This window comes from Schistocerca piceifrons, chromosome 6, assembly GCF_021461385.2.
Source record: "Schistocerca piceifrons isolate TAMUIC-IGC-003096 chromosome 6, iqSchPice1.1, whole genome shotgun sequence".
Classification (NCBI taxonomy): domain Eukaryota; kingdom Metazoa; phylum Arthropoda; class Insecta; order Orthoptera; family Acrididae; genus Schistocerca; species Schistocerca piceifrons.
The window spans coordinates 594,069,793-594,090,161 of record NC_060143.1 but is presented as its reverse complement, the minus strand read 5'-3'; the positions used below and the strand labels follow the sequence as shown (position 1 = coordinate 594,090,161).

Sequence of the window (20,369 nt, the reverse complement as noted above, 5' to 3'; positions counted from 1 at the left end):
AGTTGACACACGTGAGATAAAAGTACACGATCTTATTAAAGTTTATTCCATAGTTTGAGCTAGTGGAAATGTAATGAATGTTCTCAGTAATTTTAGTTCATTAGAAGTGGTGTAAAATGCCACTTAATGAACATCTGGCAATATGAGAGAGAGATTGCTACTCACCCTATAGCAGGGATGGTGAGTTGCAGATGGGCATGATGAAAATACTGCCAGACAAGTAAGGTTTTGGCCAAAAAAGGCTTACATCTGAAAAACACACACACACACACACACACACACACACAAATGCCACTCACATACACATGACCACAGTCTCGGGCTGCTGAGCACAAGTGTTTTGTGTGTGTGTGTGTGTGTGTGTGTGTGTGTGTGTGTGTAGTTTGGATGAAGGCCTTTTACTTGTTTGACAATCTCTTTATTGCGACTCACCTTCCCCACTACATTGTGAGTAGCAATGTATCCTTTTCATAATTTTGTTGTTATTCTATCCTGCATTTTCCATTGCTTGATTATTCCATATTTTCTCTAACTCGTAGCTTTCTGCCTGATAGACAGGAGTGTATGAGGCACATGAAATACAGCTTCTCTTTCCATAACATTTTATTTGTTTAACAAATTTAATTTTAATTGTGATGTAGATATTACAGTACCAAAATGGGCAACATAAAAAGACGTGTGGAGGACATAATAAAATCAGCAGAAGACAAGAGGCTATACAGAGGTCTTGTCTTGCAGAATGAAATGAAAGTGTTGTTAATAAGTGATCCAACAACTGATAAGTCTGCTGCTGCTCTCGATGTCAATGTAGGTAAGGTAAATTTTTAAACAACTATATAAAAAATATATTTTTTTAATTTGGCAGTAAATGTATTGTTTTTGTAAATTATTGGATATTTAAATGGAACATAGACAACATGCAGCTGTAACAAAATGTCTTTTATTTCCCTCTAGGTCACATGAGTGATCCAGACCATCTCCCTGGTCTTGCCCACTTCTGTGAGCATATGCTCTTCCTTGGAACAGAAAAATATCCATCAGAAAATGAGTACAGCAAATATCTTTCCGAACATGGGGGAGGATCAAATGCATGCACATTTTCTGACCATACAACTTACTACTTTGACGTGGTACCGGAATTTTTGCCTGGTGCTCTGGACAGGTATGGCTTTCCTTTATTTCCAATACTTCTTTATTTGTTACTGTTTTAGTTTTGTGGATGGTGGACTGGTAGGAAATTTAGGCAACAGTATCATAGAGTATGTATTTACATACAGTCATCTCTGGGCATTGAGACCGAACTCAGGGCTTAGTGCCCTGATCTATTATTATTTCATCTTGGATTTTCCAATGTTGGATGCTTAAAAACGTTGTACAGCGAGCCTCATCCAGTGTGTACCGATTTGTTTCTATTACTGGCACCTGTAAGTCATTTACATTTATTTGGGATTGTATAATATGAGTTTTTGTAAGATAAAGAGTTACAGTAAAACATCTTTTTAGCGGCTCACTGGGTACCCAGGTATTTTTTCCTTAAGTAGATGTTTTCATTAAATGGGGTTTTTGCCTAGGTACATGGAAGGAGTGACTGAATTGTGATTGAACCATGTTTAGGTGATGAAAGATCTATTTAGTTACGAACTTACCAATAATCTACGATAAATTTAAAGACAGCCTACACGTATATCACACTTTTTGCAGAACGCATTTCTTACTTCTTAAAAACAATCAAGAATTGTTCGTTTTATCCTTCCAGCATACAGTAATGATAGAAGTTGTTGCTCCAGTTGGTTGATGTTTGTTATAATTGACTTGCCGACATTAAATGATGAAAAGTAGTTCCTGACATTATCCAGCCCTTGTACAACAGCTGCAACAGCCTCCTCCTCCTCCTCCTCCTCCTCCTCCTCCTCCTCCTCCTCCTGTCCTCCTTTGTGTTTGTTGCCACCACCACTTCCTACCTCACTGTGTTCTTTCACTAGAATTTCACACATCTCACTAACTTTCATATTGAGTGTAGAAGTCAAAACATCATCGCAAGAAACAGAGTCAATGTATATCACATCTTCAGGAACATCTGTGATTCTACTAATTTCTTCTCATGGAACAATGTCACCTTCATTGGCAGCTGATGTACCACAACCAGCCTTTTCAAAAGAATTTAACACGGTCTGATGCATTACACAGTTCCATGCAGCAACAAACGTGTGGCCTGAAAAATGTTAAGCCTCATCACATCCTTCCTCTTGAGGAATGTAATAGATTTCTAGATGACTGCTACCATGCATTTTGCTTTAACAGAGGGTATTGTACCCAGGTCTAAAGGCTGATATGTGCAGTTTGGTGGAAGAAACACAACATTAATATTTCTCAGAAATAATGCTTCCTTTGGATGTACAGGGCACCTGTCGATCATAAGTAATATTTTTCTAGCTGCTGCACCCATATTGACATCTAAATGCCTGAGAAATCTTGTAAAGATTTCTGATGTCATCCAGGCATTGGTGTTTTACTCGTAAGAATATGGTGGTGTCTGTTTTAAAATGCCTGGGAGTTTTAAATTTCCCTGTTATCAGTGGTGGTAACTTCTCACACCCTTCACCATGCACACACAATAGCGCAGTCATTCTTTCTTTACTTATCTCCAAGTTATTTTTCTCCATTAACAGAATAAGTTTTCACAGGAAGTAAATTGTAACAAATGCCTGTTTCACGTGCATAACCCTCTATTAATTTCAGAAATGTAGTGATCTTCCAGCTGTTTACTTTTCTGCTATCACAGACTCACTCTTTTCACTTACACTGTGGAACGAGAGATTGTGTTGTTTCTTAAAATGATCTAACCACCCGTTTGATGCACAGAAATTTTTGACACTGATCTTCGTGACCTTTTCTTGAGCTTTCTCTTGTAGAATCGTTCTGCTTAAAGAAATGCTGCCACTTGTTATCCCTTGAAACAATTTTAAAAGAGTAGTTTGCACATCACTGAACACTGAAATGCGAATGTTCTTTCTTTTGCAGTCAGAGGAACCACTAGCTTTGGCATTTAACAATGTTTCATTGTTTTTGAGAATGCCGCACATTGAAAGGCCAGTTTGAGGCTTTTTGCCGTGTCCAGAGCTTCTATGTTAAGATTATCTTCGACATCGAGAATGATCGCCATAAACTTCCTAAGTGTGCATGCCATAACTCCACAAAAGTATAAAACTTATAAATTCAACTATAACAAAGACAATGCTTCACAGCTCATGCTTTGATTATAACATCAGATCATGTGACCAGAGCCGCACGATAGGCATGGCAGAAATTGCTCTCTGATTCGTTTGACACTTTTTTCAGTATTGCTACAATGGAATTTGATCTAGATACATGTCAACTGAAAGAACCAATTACCATATAGTGTCGTTACATGACATGAAGTGCAACAAGTGTGAAACTGAAATAAATCAGAAACTTACTTGGACATGTTAGGAATTGTGTAAAAACTGGACTTTAATTTGCAGAATGTGTCTGGTTTATTCCTTAAAAACAGATGCTTTCTTGAAGTATTTTTTGTTGAAAGCAGGGAAGGATTACATTGTTCTTATGGGATTTTCACCAGGATCGAAGGAAATGTTTGTCAAAAGTGGCATTTCTTCAAAAATGGCTTCTCTATTTTGTGGTTTCACTGCGTAAGCGTATTCCATTATTCTCCTGGCTTTGTCTGGTATGGATGTTTCAGAGACCTTTAGCAATATATATGTATCATCAGCAAACGTTACAGTGTTCTGAAGAGCCCTCCAGTGTAGTGGATGAATCACTTAAGTAGATGAAGAGCAGGTGCATACCAAGCATCAAACCACAGTTAATGTTTCTTGACTCTAAACTTAGTCATATTTTTGTAACATCATTTGTTAATGTGACTCTTTGTATTCTACTGTTAATATGTGACCTACAAAGTAACAATCAAAGTCATTGGCAATATCAGAAATAGGCAAACATGCTAATTTTTATTGTTTAGTTCTACTAAGTTTATGAGATTGCATATTGCCTCCTAGTAGACAAGCCTTCACAGAATCCAAACTAAGCTCAGAGGTTATTCTCAGAAAGATAGTTCAGTATACTGTTCTAAGTTACCCTCTCAAAAGTTTTGAGACAGTAGGAAGGAGGGAGACGGGACTATAATTAGAGGTTAGTTGCTTATCCCCTCTTTATAAATGGGTATTAGTATTGCATATCTCAGTCATAAGTGCTGCACTTTGACACTGATTAGTTGTTATGGTAGCTCATGGCTGCGACGACCAATTCAGAACATGTTTTTAGTACTTTGGCTGAGGTATCATCACAGGAAAAAGAGTTACTACTTTTTAGTGATTTAACACATTGACATCTATGTGATTACTCTGCTAGTCACCATAAAGTGCCTGACAGAGGGTTCAGTGAACCACCTTCAAGCTGTCTCTCTACCGTTCCCGTCTCGAACAGTGTGGGAAAAATGAGCACTTAAATTTTTCTGTGCGAGCCCTGATTTCTCTTATTTTATCATGATGATCATTTCTCCCTATGTAGGTGGGCGCCAACAGAATGTTTTTGCAATCCGAGGAGAAAACTGGTGATTGAATGTTCATGAGGAGATTCTGTTGCAACAAAAAACGCCTTTGTTTTAATGATTACCACTCCAATTCACGTATCATGTCTGTGGCACTCTCTCTCGTATTTCGCGAAAATACAAAACTAACTGCCCATCTTTGAACTTCTTCAATGTCATTTGTCAGTCCCACCTGATGCAAATTCCACAACATGTTGCAGTACTCCAGAATAGGGCAGACAAACGTGGTGTAAGCAGTCTCTCCATTAGACCTGTTGCACCTTTTAAGTGTTCTGCCAATGAACTGCAGTCTTTGGTTTGCTCTATCCACAACACTATCTATGTGATTGTTCCAGTTTAGGTTATTTGTAATTGTAATCCCTAAGAATTTAGTCGAATTTACAGCATTCGGGCTTGTGTGACTTATCGCGTGTTTGAAATTTAGCAGATTTCTTTTGGTACTCATGTGAATAACTGCACACTTCCCTTTATTCAGGGTCAATTGCCACTTTTTGCACCATACAGATTGTAGATTGTATTTTATTGGTCCTGTTGTCTACATAGCAGCTTATGCATAAGACATTGGACAAGTCAAGTTATAAATATACAGGCTGAAAGTAATTTCAAGGCATACATATTTAAGCTTACAATAATACACTTTACGCACAAGTATTTATATAACACATTTCATAAATTTAAATATTCTTCGATGGAATAAAAGCAGTGATGCTGTAAATATGACTTTAGAGATTTTCCAAATGTATTGACCTCAGTGATAGCTTTTATGTTTTCAGGAAGTTTGTTATAAAGCTTTTTAACTCCCATGTGAAAAGTACCTTTTTAGCACAGTGCTGTGCTGATTTGAGTCATATGTAAGTTCCTGTTTTGTCTGGTAAAGTGCTCATGTATATCACAGTTTTTTTGTAGCCTCTGGTCCTTGCCTATTACATTTAATTTAAAGAACAAAAGGGTTTCCATAATGTATACACACGGTAATGGGGGAATACCAGATTTCTTAAACAGGGGTTTACAAGAGTCTCTAGGCTTGCACCCAAACAAGATTCTAATGGCCCTTTTTTGTAGTTTAAAAGTGCTATTAGCTATTTTAGAGTTTCCCCAGAAGGTGACCCCATATCTAAGACGAGAATGAAAGTACGCATGATATGCATTCATTACTGTTTTCTCACTACAGCATGATTTTAATGAACAAAGAAGGTAACATGTTTTGCTCAGTTCTGTATTGAGACATTCAATATGCTTATTCCATCTGATGTTACTCTCCAGCCAAAGTCCTAAGAATTTGGTTTCAGTACTGTTACCAACTGGTTCGTCATTGATAGAGACTGATGGGATAAACATGTCCTTGTTAGGAACATTGTGGAATTTTAGAGCAACGGTTTTCTTACTGTTTATTACAAGCTGGTTACTCCGTGCCCAGCTGCTAAGTTGTTTCGTGACCGTGTTTACTGTCTGCTGTAACTGTTCATCGTCGTCTCCTTTTAATAGAATCGTGGTGTCATCTGCAAATATGATTGATTTGTGTGCATCAATATTTAAGCTTAGATCATTTATCTACAGAAGAAACAGAATGGGTCCCAATACGGATCCTTGGGGTACACCACATTTTATTTGTTTATAGTCAGATAAGTGATTAGATACAGTTTTTAGTTCAATATCTGTGTGCTTGACGCACACTGCCTGCATACGATTTGTCAGGAAGGAACTGATCCACTTGTTGGACAGACCTCGAATACCATATCTATCTAGCTTTGATAGCAGAATTTTATGGTCCACCATGTCAAATGCTTTTGACAAGTCAATAAAGACTCCTATTGTTTCCTGTTTTTTGTCCATCAGGTTTAGGATGGAATTGATGCACTCATAGACAGCCGTTGTCGTTGACCTCTTATTTCTGAATCCATGTTGTTCATTACATAGGATGCTGTTTTTATTTATAAATTTCATAAGTTTCTCATACATAACTTTTTCCAATACTTTAGAGATGCAGGAGGAAATTGTGATGGGTCTGTAGTTATTTACATTGTCTTTATCCCCTTTTTTATATACAGGAATAACTTTTGATGTTTTTAACACATCAGGGAAAGTGCCTGCCTGAAGTGAGCAGTCGCATAAATGTGTGAGTACTTCAATTAGGTTTGATGCGCTCTTCTTTAACATTGTTGCAGGTATACCATCAATACCTGCCGATTTGGAATTTTTTAGTCCTTTTATTGCTTTAGCTACTTCATCTTGTGAAACAGAACTGATGTACATTGATCCTCTACATGTACTTATTTTATATTCATTTGCCTGGATGCTCTTAAAGTTTGATTGTAACATATTTTCAGCAACACCTGTGAAAAAGTTGTTAAATGTATTAGCTACTTCTAAGGGGTTTGTTACTTTTTTATTTTTATGTGATAGTGTTATATTTTTCCAAGGTTGTCTGTATTCTCCACATTCTTTTTTTATAACACTCCACATAGCCTTTGATTTATTAGCTGAATTATAAATGATTTCATCATTATGCATTATTTTTGCTGCTTTTATTACTTTTCTTAATATTTTGGAGTATTTTTTATAGTATGCGCGTACTACAGGTGAGGAATTTTTTGAGTTACATATTTCATGAAGTAGTCTTTTCTTCTGGCATGAAACCCTTATTCCCTTTGTGATCCAGCTGTTTGTTCTCGAGTTTCCCCGTATGGTCAATGTTTTCAGTGGGAATGCAAGTTCAAAGAAATGGGTTAATGTATCAATGAAAGAGTCGAATTTTTCATTTATATCATTCATTTTGTACACTCCTAGCCATTTTTCTTTCTGTAATAAGTTGTTGAAGTAGTTCACATTATGCTGATTATAGCTTCGATATGTTGTTCTAAGAGACATGTTGTTAATAATACTGCCTTGTACTTTTATGCTTAATATTTGAGCAAGATGATCACTAAAACCTGCATTGAAAATTTTTAGTGAGGTGTTGTGTAAACTCTTCTTTACTAGAAACTGATCAAGAGCTGTTTGACAAGTTTCTGATACTCGGGTAGCTGCTTTTACTTCAGCCTTTAAATTGTAGGACGTTGCAAGGTTCAAAATGGTCTCCCTATTTCCACTATTCGTGAGGAAGTCAATATTGAAGTCACCACAGATTATCAATTCACAATCTATTTTATTTACTTTATTTAGCAATGACTCCATTTTGTTTAAGAAAAGTTCAAAATTCCCGGACGGTGATCGGTAAACTGTAGCAATAACCAGGTTGGACTGAGTAATTTTTATAGCTGCAATTTCATAATCCTTTTCGACATTTGCCCTAGTTAAGTCAGGTAGTGTAATAAAATCTACATTTTCCTTTGTGTAAATTGCTACCCCACCCTGTTTGCTGTTTTTCCTGCAGTAGTAAGCAGCCAAGACAAATTTGTTTATTTTCGTATTCTGGATTAATTCTGGGTTAAGCCAGTGCTCAGAAATGCATAACACTGAGATATCATTAAGTTCATGTGTCAATAGAACGTTAATTTCATCGATCTTATTACGCAGGGATTGCACATTATGGTGATAAATTTTTAGTTCGGGCGTATTCACGATTTGGTAATTGGGAATCATATTTACAGCATCACATACCTCTAGTTTAAATTAGGAACGTCAGCAGCGTTGTATTTTCGTTCTTCTTTCTTGTTTATTTTGTTTTCCTCGCTGTTGGAAGGATGTTCAGGAAGCTGATAAATTGTTCTATCCCTTACAAGTCTTTCTTTGATTATTTCACTAACACGATCACAAACAAATCTTTTCCCCTCATAGTTCAAATGCATTCCATGCTTCGTGTGCAGATTTCCATGCAGCTTGCTTATATCCAGTACATCGCACTTAGTGTATTGAGAACACAGTTTCCTTATTTTAATGTTTGTTTTCCGAATTTCTTTGTTTACACACGAATTATAAATCAGATCATGCCTATGAGGAAGTGTGGCAACTACTGTGTTTCTACATTTATTAGCTTGTAAAAAATTCTGTAGCGTTTTCACGCAAACCTCTGCTTCATTTTTTGCCACATCGTTTGAACCCATTATACAGACGATAGTCATTTTCTTGCATTAATTTCGTCTGAGAGTTAATGTCTACAACATTTTTACATCCCGCTCCCGGTTTCACTACACTAGTTACTGCTATGTCGCGATTTTTCTCACGGAGCATGCTGGATAGATTCCTGCCATGACTGTCTGCTAGTAATAGTACACTACTCTTTTTCTCTGATGATCTGTGTTTGTTGTTGACATTATTTGAAAAAACGCTATTCATTTTCAGTTCACTGTCTCTTTCAAGTTCACGATCATTTGGAGAGTCGTTATCACAGTCACTTGTTTGCAAAACATGATATTTGTTTTTCTCCGAAAATGTGACATTTTTAGCGGACTTTGTTGTTCTTTTTGTAGTTGGAACACTATTTTTGTACGGCACTTTTACCCACTCGGACGATATATTACTTTTGTCTTGCATCACTTCACTTAGTGTTGGCTTCGATCGCAGATCCCGATTTTCTTTCTTGAGTGAGTCAATATCGCTTCTTAAGGAACTGACTATGAATTGTAAGCTAGCAATTCGTTCTTTTAGCGTTGTTATTTCAGTGTTACAATTCTTACAAACTCCCTTTTTAACAGCATAACTATAACTATTTCTCAAGTTAGATTCACACACTTCTACACTCGCGGCCATCATATTGAAATCATTTTGCAATTTGTTTTGGTCATCTGATGGTGTTACAAGATGGCAAATAACAGCATCATCTGCAAACAATCTAAGAGGGCTCCTCAGATTGTCTCCCATGTCGTTAATATAGATCAGGAACAATAGAGGGCCTATGACACTTCCTTGGGGAATGCTGGATATTGATTCTGTTTTACTAGATGACTTTCTGTCTATTACTATGACCTGTAATTTTTCTGACAGGAAATCACGGATCCAGTCACACAACTGAGGTGATATTCTCCAGGCATGCAGTTCGATTAGAAGACTCTTTTGAGGAATGGTGTTGAAAGCTTTCTGGAAATCTACAACCATGGAATCAATTTGACATCCCCTGTTTATAGCACTCATTACTTCATGAGTATAATTGTGTTTCACAAGAACAATATTTTCTGAATCTATGCTGACTGTGTGTCAATAAATTATTTTCTTTGAGGTAATTCATAATGTATGAACGCAGTATGTTCCAAAACCCTACAGCAAATCGACAGTAGTGATATGGGCCTGTAATTCAGTGGATTACTCCTATTTCCCTTTTGGGATATTGGTGCGACTTCAGCAATTTATCTGTCTTTAGGTGCGGATCTGTCTGTGAGCGAGCGGTTGTGTATAATTGCTAAATATAGAGCTATTGTATCAGCATACTCTGAGAGGAACCTGACTGGTATACAAGCTGTACCGGAGGCCGTGGCTTCATTAATTGAGTTAAGTTGCTTTGCTACACTGAGGATATCTACCTCTTATGTTTCTCATCTTGGCAATTGTTCTTGATTGGAATTCAGGAATATTTACTTTGTCTTCTTTGGTGAAGGAGTTTCGAAAAACCGTGTTTAATAACTCTGCATTTGTGGCACTGTCATCAGTGACTTCACCGTTGTTATTGTGCAGTGAATGTATTGATTGCGTCTTGCCACTGGTGTGCTTTATGTATGACCAGAATCTCTATGGATTTTCTACCAGGTTCCGAGCCAGAGTTTCATTGTGGAAATTATTAAAAGCATCTTGCATTGATGTACACGCAGTCTTTTGAACTTCTACAAAACTTTGCCAATCTTGGGGATTTTGCATTCTTTTAAATTTTGCATGCTTGTTTCTTTGCTTGTAAAACAGTGATCTGACCCGTTTTGTGTGCCATTGGGGATCAGTACCATCAGTTACTAATTTATGTGGTATGTACTGTAGCATTACATGGCTAATCGTCCTTGTAGCCCTCGAAATCTTTAAGAAATAATCTTGTGGGGATGTTCATTACAGTCAGCTATACCTTGTCACATGAGAGTAGGAGAGTCAAAGCTGGTAGTAACCCATTTCGTCATCTCAAGTCGAGATTTTTTTGTTAGAAGGATCATACTTTCCGAGTTGCTCGAGTGCGCAGACAAGTTGTAGTCGAGTGCAGGTCCTCTGTAATTTTTATGAATGGATAGAACTGGTAATTCACAACCCGGAGTTGGTTTACAAAATATTCTAGGAACCACGGCCAAACTTTGTTACAAACAAACTGCGTGCAGACTTTGAAATATCGGGACAAAAATTGAGATACGTGGTGGATTAAGTGACACTGACCATGATTTATCGATATTAACTTTATAATAATTATAAAAAAATTATCGGAAGGGATAGTAAGTGTTCTTGATGCTTAAAGCAAGTGTGAGTTGATTTACTGTTTGAATAAAACAGATATTAACCACAAAATAGTCAGCTAGTTGATTTGTTGCTTAGCAACCCATAAACAGATTGTGATAGAATTACAGGAATGATCATTTCAATCATTAGTGACCAATACACACACACACACACACCAGAAAACTAATTACTCTCGTTGTGAATGACATTTGTAACGGATGAGTTTTGTTTCAGCTCCTTGGGATCAATAAACTTCATCCAAAGTTGAAACCTTACAAACTGTGTCGTGTTCTTTCAGTTTGGTAGAACAATAGACATTATAGTCAAAACTACTATTTACTTTTTTTTCAAAAAGAGAACACTTACATTTTTCTTTTAGAGGAATGTTTCTGCTTCAGTCCTCAATCTTCTCAAAATGGAGATAAGGGTGACACTCACACATAGCGTTATATCATCGTGATCAACCACACACGTGTCCCCTTTCTCCCCCTCTTTTTGTCTTGAAACCCTGAGATATAGCTACAGTACGAAGAAGGAAGAGGAGAAGAGAGAGAAGAAAAGGAAGAGAGGGCCAAAAAGGGGAGGTCACAGTATCTCTCAATTTCCATCGATACTATTTCTTTTAAATAATTCCACATCTTTTCTATGCTTACATGCTCAGAATGGAAGTAGTGGCGACTGTGTCTTAAAAAGGTGTTAAGAGCATTTTTATCAGCTTTTTTGTGATCTGTGTAAAAGAAGAGTTTTCAAATCTGGTGTCTGGTAGACGACCATTTTTTGTCTCCATGTTTTATTCTACTGTAAGGAAGAAATTAATTTAGTAGCCCATGATGTGAAATTCATGTTATCTGACTCATTATCATTGTCATCTGAGGGTTTTATATGAGTCGCCTTCCTTTGTTTCATACGTGATAGTGCTCCAAATTGTTCTTGCCTTGTTCATGAAATTTTGAATTTTTGTGTATACTACAGTGCTGTTTGTCGAGCATTTTTTACTTTGAATAGAACTAATCATCTGTATTAAACACCCTCTTTCTAGCAGCAACATTATATGATCACTGATGGTAGCCACCCTTTTTCTTGCTTTCCACTGTAATTTTCAGTGTGAATGGAAACTTGATTCAATATTTTATCAGAATATTTTAGGAAAAAATTAAATTTCTCATCTGGTGTGTGTCCTTGGCAAACATTGTTCATCTAGTAAATTCTCTTTGAATTGTGCCTGAGTCGACAGTTGCAATTCAGCAGAAATGTAATTTCACCTTCTTAGCTAGAGCTTTCTGTTAGAAATATTTCGCTGCCATTTGACCATCGATGTCAGATAAGTCCTTTATCATGAGAAAACATCTATTTTATTAAAGTCAGAATGATGGAAAAGATAAATTGATACTCACAATGTAGTGGGAATGTTGTCGCAGATGGGCACAACAAAAAGACTACTAATCAAGTAAGCTTTCCGCCAAAAGGCCTTCTTCTGAACACAAACACACATCCCCCTGTGGGTCCGGGGGTTATAATAGGCCCAAGGTATTCCAGCCTGTAGTAAGAGGCGACTAAAAGGAGTCCCACATGTTTCGGCCTTTATGCGATGGTCCCCTGTAGGGTTTGACCTCCATTTTTCAAAATTTTCCTGAAGAGCGAGCCAAATGGGGAAGGGCTCCTTGCATGATGCATCATGTCCATCATGCATTGAGACATGGCATCCTTCGTCAAAGTGGATCTGCACTTCTGCTCATTCTCCAACTGTTAGTGAAGTCACCCTCTTGGGTGCATATTTTTCCATCAACTGTGCAGTATCGTTTTCTATGCTGATGATGATAATGGACTTGTTTTCTTGGTTGCACCTGACATACAGCATGGTAGCCAGTGCGTTGTGGTGGGACCGCCAAGTACCCTGTTGGTTGTAGCTCCCTGACCACACAGGGATCGTTCTGCTGATGCCTGCACCATTAACTCTCCACATACTGCAAGGAGTAGATGCCTGTCACTCTGGGGCATCGGAGCTCCTAGCAATGGCCATCTTGCTAGGTGGTCTTTGCTGCGGCTGGGTGGCGCCCGTGGGGAAGGGCCACTGGTCGGAGAGGGTGGCATCAGGGCAGATGACATGCGATGAAGTGTAGTAAATCATCTATTGCTGCTGATGAAACACCAGCAGTCTCTTAAGCGTTCATGTGCTCAATTCAACGCACAGAGGTATGACCCCAAATCGTTCCCCTCCGTGGCCACACCTTAGGAGGAATGTCAGGCTAAAGATAGCAGTGGCTCTTACTCGCCCCACTACCTTGTATGTTCGAGAGCTGATGGGGAATTTTTCATGACAATACAGCCTCAGATTTTTGTTGAGCCCTTAGAGGACAAGTTTGGGGAGGTGGAGTGCTTGTCCAAAATGAGATCTGGGTCAGTCTTGATCAAAACAGGATCCTTTGCCCAGTCTACATCTACATCTACATCTACATTTATACTCCGCAAGCCACCCAACGGTGTGTGGCGGAGGGCACTTTACGTGCCACTGTCATTACCTCCCTTTCCTGTTCGAGTATGGTTCACGGGAAGAACGACTGCCGGAAAGCCTCCGTGCGTGCTCAAATCTCATTTTACATTCATGATCTCCTCGGGAGGTATACGTAGGGGGGAAGCAATATATTCGATACCTCATCCAGAAACGCACCCTCTCGAAACCTGGACAGCAAGCTACACCGCGATGCAGAGCGCCTCTCTTGCAGAGTCTGCCACTTGAGTTTGATAAACATCTCAGTAACGCTATCACGCGTACCAAATAACCCTGTGATGAAAAGCGCCGCACTTCTATGGATCTTCTCTATCTCCTCCGTCAACCCGATCTGGCACGAATCCCACACTGATGAGCAATACTCAAGTATAGGTCGAACGAGTGTTTTGTAAGCCACCTCCTTTGTTGATGGACTACATTTTCTAAGTATTCTCCCAATGAATCTCAACCTGGTACCCGCCTTACCAACAATTAATTTTATATGATCATTCCACTTCAAATCGTTCCGCACGCATACTCCCAGATATTTTACAGAAGTAACTGCTACCAGTGTTTGTCCCACTATCGTATAATCATACAATAAAGGATCCTTCTTTCTATGTATTTGCAATATATTACATTTGTCTATGTTAAGGGTCAGTTGCCACTCCCTGCACCAAGTGCCTATCTGCTGCAGATCTTCCTGCATTTCGCTGCAATTTTCTAATGCTACAACTTCTCTGTATACTAGAGCATCATCCGCAAAAAGCCGCATGGAACTTCCAACACTATTTACTAGGTCACTTATATATACTGTGAAAAGCAATGGTCCCATAACACTCCCCTGTGGCACGCCAGAGGTTACTTTAACGTCTGTAGATGTCTCTCCATTGAGAACAACATGCTGTGTTCTGTTTGCTAAAAACTCTTCAAATCCAGCCACGCAGCTGTTCTGATATTCCGTAGGCTCTACTTTATCAGGCGACAGTGCGGAACTGTATCGAACGCCTTCCGGAAGTCAAGGAAAATGGCATCTACCTGGGAGTGTGTATCTAATACTTTCTGGATCTCATGAACAAATAAAGCGAGTTGGTTCTCACACGATTGCTGTTTCTGGAATCCATGTTGATTCCTACAGAGTAGATTCTGGGTTTCCAGAAATGACATGATACGCGAGCAGAAAACATGTTCTAAAATTCTATGACAGATCTACGTCAGAGATATAGGTCTATAGTTTTGTGCATCTGCTCAACGATCCTTCTTGAAGGCTGGGACTACCTGTGCTTTTTTCCAATCATTTGGAACCTTCTGTTCCTCTAGAAACTTGCGGTATACGGCTGTTAGAAGGGGGGCAAGTTCTTTCGTGTACTCTGTGTAGAATCGAATTGGTATCCCGTCAGGTCCAGTGGACTTTCCTCTGTTGAGTGATTTCAGTTGCTTTTCTATTCCTTGGACACTTACTTCGATGTCAGCCATGTCACGGGCATTACTCGCTTGGGCAAAGCTGGGGGATGTTTCTCTAACCATCACGCCTCATAAGAGCTTAAATATGGTCCAGGGTATCATATTTCGCAGGAAGCTTCTTTTGCAGTCTGACGATGAGCTGTGCACCAATTTAAAATGGCGAGATGTTCATATCGTTCAGCAGGTCCACCGGGGTCCGAGAGATAATCAGGTTGCCGCCGGTGCCTTCGTCTTGGCCTTCAAGGGTGATACATTACCCGAGAAGGTCAAGGTGATGGTCTGCCGCTGTGGTGTAAAGCCCTATATCCCTCCCCCAATGTGGTGCTTTAAATGCTGGAAGTTCAGCCATATGTCTTCCAGTGTCACATGTCGAGATTGCAGATGCCCGTCACATCTCAATACTCCATGTGCCCCACTTCCCATCTGTGTTAAATGTGGAGAGCACCATTCGCCTTGTTCACCTGACTGCAGCATTCTCCAAAAAGAAAGGAAAATGTTGGAGTACAAGACGCTAGACTGACTGACCTACACTGAGGCTAAGAGGAAATTTGAACGCCTACATCCTGTATGTATGACATTGTCTTACACTGCCACTACAACAGTTCTAGCCCCAGTCACCTCTCAGAGCCAGAAGACTACACCTACCCCCTTGATGGTGGGGGGGGGGGCACTCCCCTCTGTTGCTCCTGCATCACCACCTACTTCGGGAGCAACATTCCCCCTCCCTCCCTCCGCCAACCATCGGGGATATCACTTCCCATTTCTGCACTGGAGAAGCGTAAGTCTTCTTCGGCTCCTCTCGCTAGGAAGGTGTCCGTTGGGTCACTCCCTTCCAAGGTTTCTGCTAGTGGGAAAGATGACACCTGCCAGTGGCTGAAGAGCCCAAAAGCAGCTGGTCGTAGGGCTTCACACTCATCCTCAGTCCTGGAGACTGAATCAGTGAAGTCCTCCCAGCCAGGGAAACCCAAGGAGCAGCAAGAGAAATCTAAAAAGAAGATCCCCAAGACCAAGGGAATCGCGTCTGGCATCTGCTGAGGACCTAGATCTCGCTGGACCTTCAGACACAATGGATATAGACTTTTCAGGCAATATGTCGGTGGCAGCAGGTGATCCTGAGGCATAAACTGCCTCATTGAATGTTTTGTACATTCCCAGTCTCATGATGTCGTCCTCCAGTGGAATTACGGCAGTTTTTTCCACTGCCTGGCTGAGCTACGGCAACTGTTAAGATTTACACCTGCTTTCTGCGTTGCCCTCCAGGCAACCTGCTTCCCAGCAATGCGGACTCCTGCCCTCTGCGGCTATAAGGGATATTACAGGAACTGTAGCGGCTGTAATCGAGTGTCAGGGAGAGTTTGCATTTTGTCCTAAACTCAGTCTGTAGTGAAACTGTGCCCTTTCACACCCTCTTGAAGCTGTGTTGTCAGAACAAGGACAACGCAGGAAATAACTGTCTGCAATGTGTATCTTCCTCCAGATGATGCAGTACCCCAGAATGTATTAGCTGCACTGATTGATCAACTCCCTAAACCTTTCCTACTTCAGGAGATTTTAACGCCTATAACCCCTTGTGGGGTGGCAACTTGCTTACTGGCCGAGGCAGAGATGTCGAAACTTCACTGTCTCAGTTCGACCTCTGCCTCTTAAATACTGGGGCTGCCGCACATTTCAGTGTGGCTCATGGCAGTTACTCGGCCATTGATTTATCAATTCGCAGCCCTGGCCTTCTGCCATATATCCACTGGAGAGCACATGACTACCTGTGTGGTAGTGACCACTTCCCCATCTTCCTGTCATTGTGCTGGCATCAGGCCCATGGATGCCTGCCCAGATGGGCTTTTAACAAGGTGGACTGTGAAACATTCACCTCTGCTTTCACTGCTGAATCTCCGCCACATGGTAACATTGATGTGATGGTTGTGCAGGTGACTACAACAATCATTTCTGCAGCAGAAAATGTGATCCCTTGCTCTTTAGAGTGCCCCCACCCCACCCCGTGAAAGGCAGTCCCTTGGTGGTCACCAGAAGTCACTGTATCAATTAAGGGGTGTCAGTGAGCTCTACAGCAGCATAAGCAGCGCCCATTCCTGGAGCACCTCATAGCCTTTAAACGGCTCTGTGCCAGTGTTCGCCAACTTATCAAACGACAAAATCAAGAGTGCTGGGAGAGATACATCTTGACCATTGGGTGCCATATGTCACCTTCTCAAGTCTGGACAAGGATCAAATGTGTTTTCGGGTACCAGACTCCAACATGTGTTCTCAATGTGAATACAAATCGTGTGTTATCCACCAACGCAATTGCAATTGCCAAGCACTTTGCTGAGCACTGTGCTCGAGCCTCTGTGTCAGAGAATTACCCCCATGCCTTTCGCACTGTGAGACGGCGGCTGGAAGTTCCAAGTCCTCTCATTCACTACATGCCACACTGCACTATATAATGCCCCAGATACAGAGTGGGAGCTCCTCAGTGCCCTTGCACATTGCCCCGACACTGCTCCTGGGCCAGATTGGATCCACAGTCAGATGATTAAACATCTCTCATCTGACTATAAGTGACATCTCCTCGTCATCTTCAGTGGGATCTGGTGTGATGGCGTTTTTCTATCACAATGGTGGGAGAGCACAATCATTCCGGTGCTCAAACACAATAAAAACCCACTTTATGTGGATAGCTATCGGCCCATCAGCCTCACCAACATTCATTGTAAGCTGCTGGAACGTGTGGTGTGTTGGTGGTTGGGTTGGGTCCTGTAGTCACACGGCCTACTGGCTGCATGTCAGGGCAGCTTCCACCAGGGCTGCTTTACCACTAATAATCTTGTGTCCCTAGAGTCTGCCATCCAAACAGCCTTCTCCAGACACCAACACCTGGTTGCCATCTTTTTTGATGTACAAAAAGCATATGACACCACCTGGCGACATCATATCCTTGCCACATTATACGACTGGAGTCTGAGGCCTGCTCCTGATTTTTATCCAAAATTTCCTGTCGCTTCATACTTTCCGTGTCGAAGTTGGTGCCTCCCATAGTTCCCCCCATATCCATGAGAATGGGGTCCCGCAGGTCTCTGTATTGAGTTTATATCTGTTTTTAGTGGCCATTAATGGTCTAGCAGCAGGTGTAGGGCCGTCCGTTTCACCTTCTCTGTATGCAGACGACTTCTGCATTTCATACTGCTCCACCAGTACTCCTGTTGCTGAGCGGCGCCTACAGGAAGCCATCCACAAGGCGCATTCATGGGCTCTAGCCCACGATTTCCAGTTTTCAGCTGTAAAGTCATGTGTTGTGCACTTCTGTCGGCATCATACGGTTCGTCCGGAACCAGAACTTTACCTCGATAAAATTCCACTCACTGTAATGAAGACACATCAATTCTTAGGACTGGTTCTGGGTGCCCGATTGACTTGGCTTCCTCACTTTCGTCAGCTTAAGCAGAAGTGCTGGCGGCACCTCAATACCCTCTGCTGCCTGAGCAACACCAACTGGGGTGCAGATCACTCTACGCTGCTGCAGCTCTACTGAGTACTTGTTCAATCCCACCTTGACTATGGGAGTCTGGTTTACGGTTTGGCGGCATCCTTGTGGAACCTGGAGTGCCTCCATTGCAGGTTAGGCATGCACAACCGCTGTCCAGTTACTTAGCACACGTTCGTAGTTCTCCTGCCCATCCGAATCACTGTCTTCTTCTCCCACCCACAGCAGTTCATCTCCCACATTGGTGGCCCAGGTCAGGGCTTACAATTGCAGTTCATGTCAGATCCCTTCTTTCTGAACTGGAGTCCGTGCCTTTACCCCCTATACTTGAGATTCATTCAAGTACACCTCCATGGTGTACACCTAGGCCACAGATTCGCCTGGACCTTTCACCTGGCACTAAGGACTCAGTTAACCCTGCGGCTCTCCGCTGCCACTTCCTCTCGATTCTTGATAAGTACAGAGGCCATGAAGTCGTTTACACTGATGGCTCGATGGCTGATGCTCACGTCAGCTTCACGTGTGTCCATGGAGGTCATATTGAACAGCATTCCTTGTCCAATGGCTGCAGTGTTTTCACTGCCGAGCTGGTAGCTATATCTCGTTCTCTCGAGTACATCTGTTCATGCCCTGGGGAGGTGTTTCTTCTGTGTACTGACTCCTTGAGCTGCCTACAAGCTATCGACCAGTGCTACCCTTGTCATCCTTTGGCAGCGACCATCCAGGAGTGTGTCTATGCCCTGGAATGGTCCAGTCATTCAGTGGTGTTTGTCTGGACCCCAGGTCACGTCTGAATCCCTGGCAACGAACTTGCTGACAGGCTAGCCAAACAGGCTATGTGGAAACCGCTTATAGAGATTGGCTTCTCTGCAACTGACCTGCGCTCAGTACTACACCGCAAGGTTTTGTGGCTTTGGGAGATGGAATGGCATAATCTCAGTAGCACAACAAACTGTGTGCCATTAAGCAGACTACAAATGAGTGGAAGACCTACATACGGGCCTCTCGCAGGGACTCAGTGGTTCTCTGTCGGCTCCGCATTGGCCACGCTTGGGTGACACACGGCCACCTCCTGCGCCGTGATGACCCACCTCAGTGTCAGTGCGGCACACGGCTGACAGTGGCCCATATCTCGGTGAGCTGTCCTTCTTTGGCTGCCCTGCGATGGACTCTTCAGTTACCAGACTCGTTACCATTAATTTTAGCTAACAATGCGTCATTGGCTAATTTAGTTTTATGTTTTATTAGTGATGGTGGGTTTTATCATTCTATATAAGTTTTTGCGCTTGTCCTTTTTCCCTTTGTGTTCTCTGCTCTAATGCTTTTAGGTTGGATGTTTTAATGTGCTGCACAGTGGCTGGCTTTTCCTTTTTATTCTTGTGGTCAGCCAACCACGGTCAAATGCTCTCTTGTTTCTATCCCTTCTACCTGTTTCTTGCTTCTCTTTGTGGTTTTCTTTTCCTCTTTTGTCCATGGTAGTGTTGGTTGTCCTTCTGTCATTCTTCTGGTTCTTCCATTCTCCTGTTATTGTGCTGTACATCTCCCTTGTGTAATTATTTTACCAGGAACAAGGGACCAATGACCACCTCACAGTTTGGTCCCTTCTCCCCTCCTTTAAACCCCCCCCCCTCCCCCCCACTCTCTCTCTCTCTCTCTCTCTCTCTCTCTCTCTCTCTCTCTACTAAGGTGTGTGTGTGTGTGTGTGTGTGTTAACATTTCACCTGTATGGTGAGTGGCAGTCTATCCATTTCACATCATTGTCATTTTCCATTCTGGATTTTTATTGGATAATTAAACAGATTTAGAAATAAATTATCACTCACTATTTTACTATTTCCTTCTATTCTTGTTGGGGATGTTACTGTGGGGGTTAAACCAAAGATTATATATATCATTAAATGTAAGTGCCTCCCACCAGAAAGAAATCTGGATTGAAATCTACACATACAATCACAATCATATTTCATTTATTTAGACTGAGTCTTGCTACTACTGTCTTTAATTGCTTA

General features: G+C 41.2%; 1 protein-coding gene across 1 annotated transcript in view; it reads left to right on the top strand.

Moving 5' to 3' along the window:
- LOC124802438 (insulin-degrading enzyme) overlaps positions 1–20,369 on the top strand; it is a 202,126-nt gene that overhangs the window by 2,834 nt on the left and 178,923 nt on the right. The window contains 2 exon segments of the mRNA XM_047263222.1: positions 642–811; positions 955–1,162. Of these exon segments, the coding sequence (XP_047119178.1) occupies positions 642–811; positions 955–1,162 (378 nt within the window).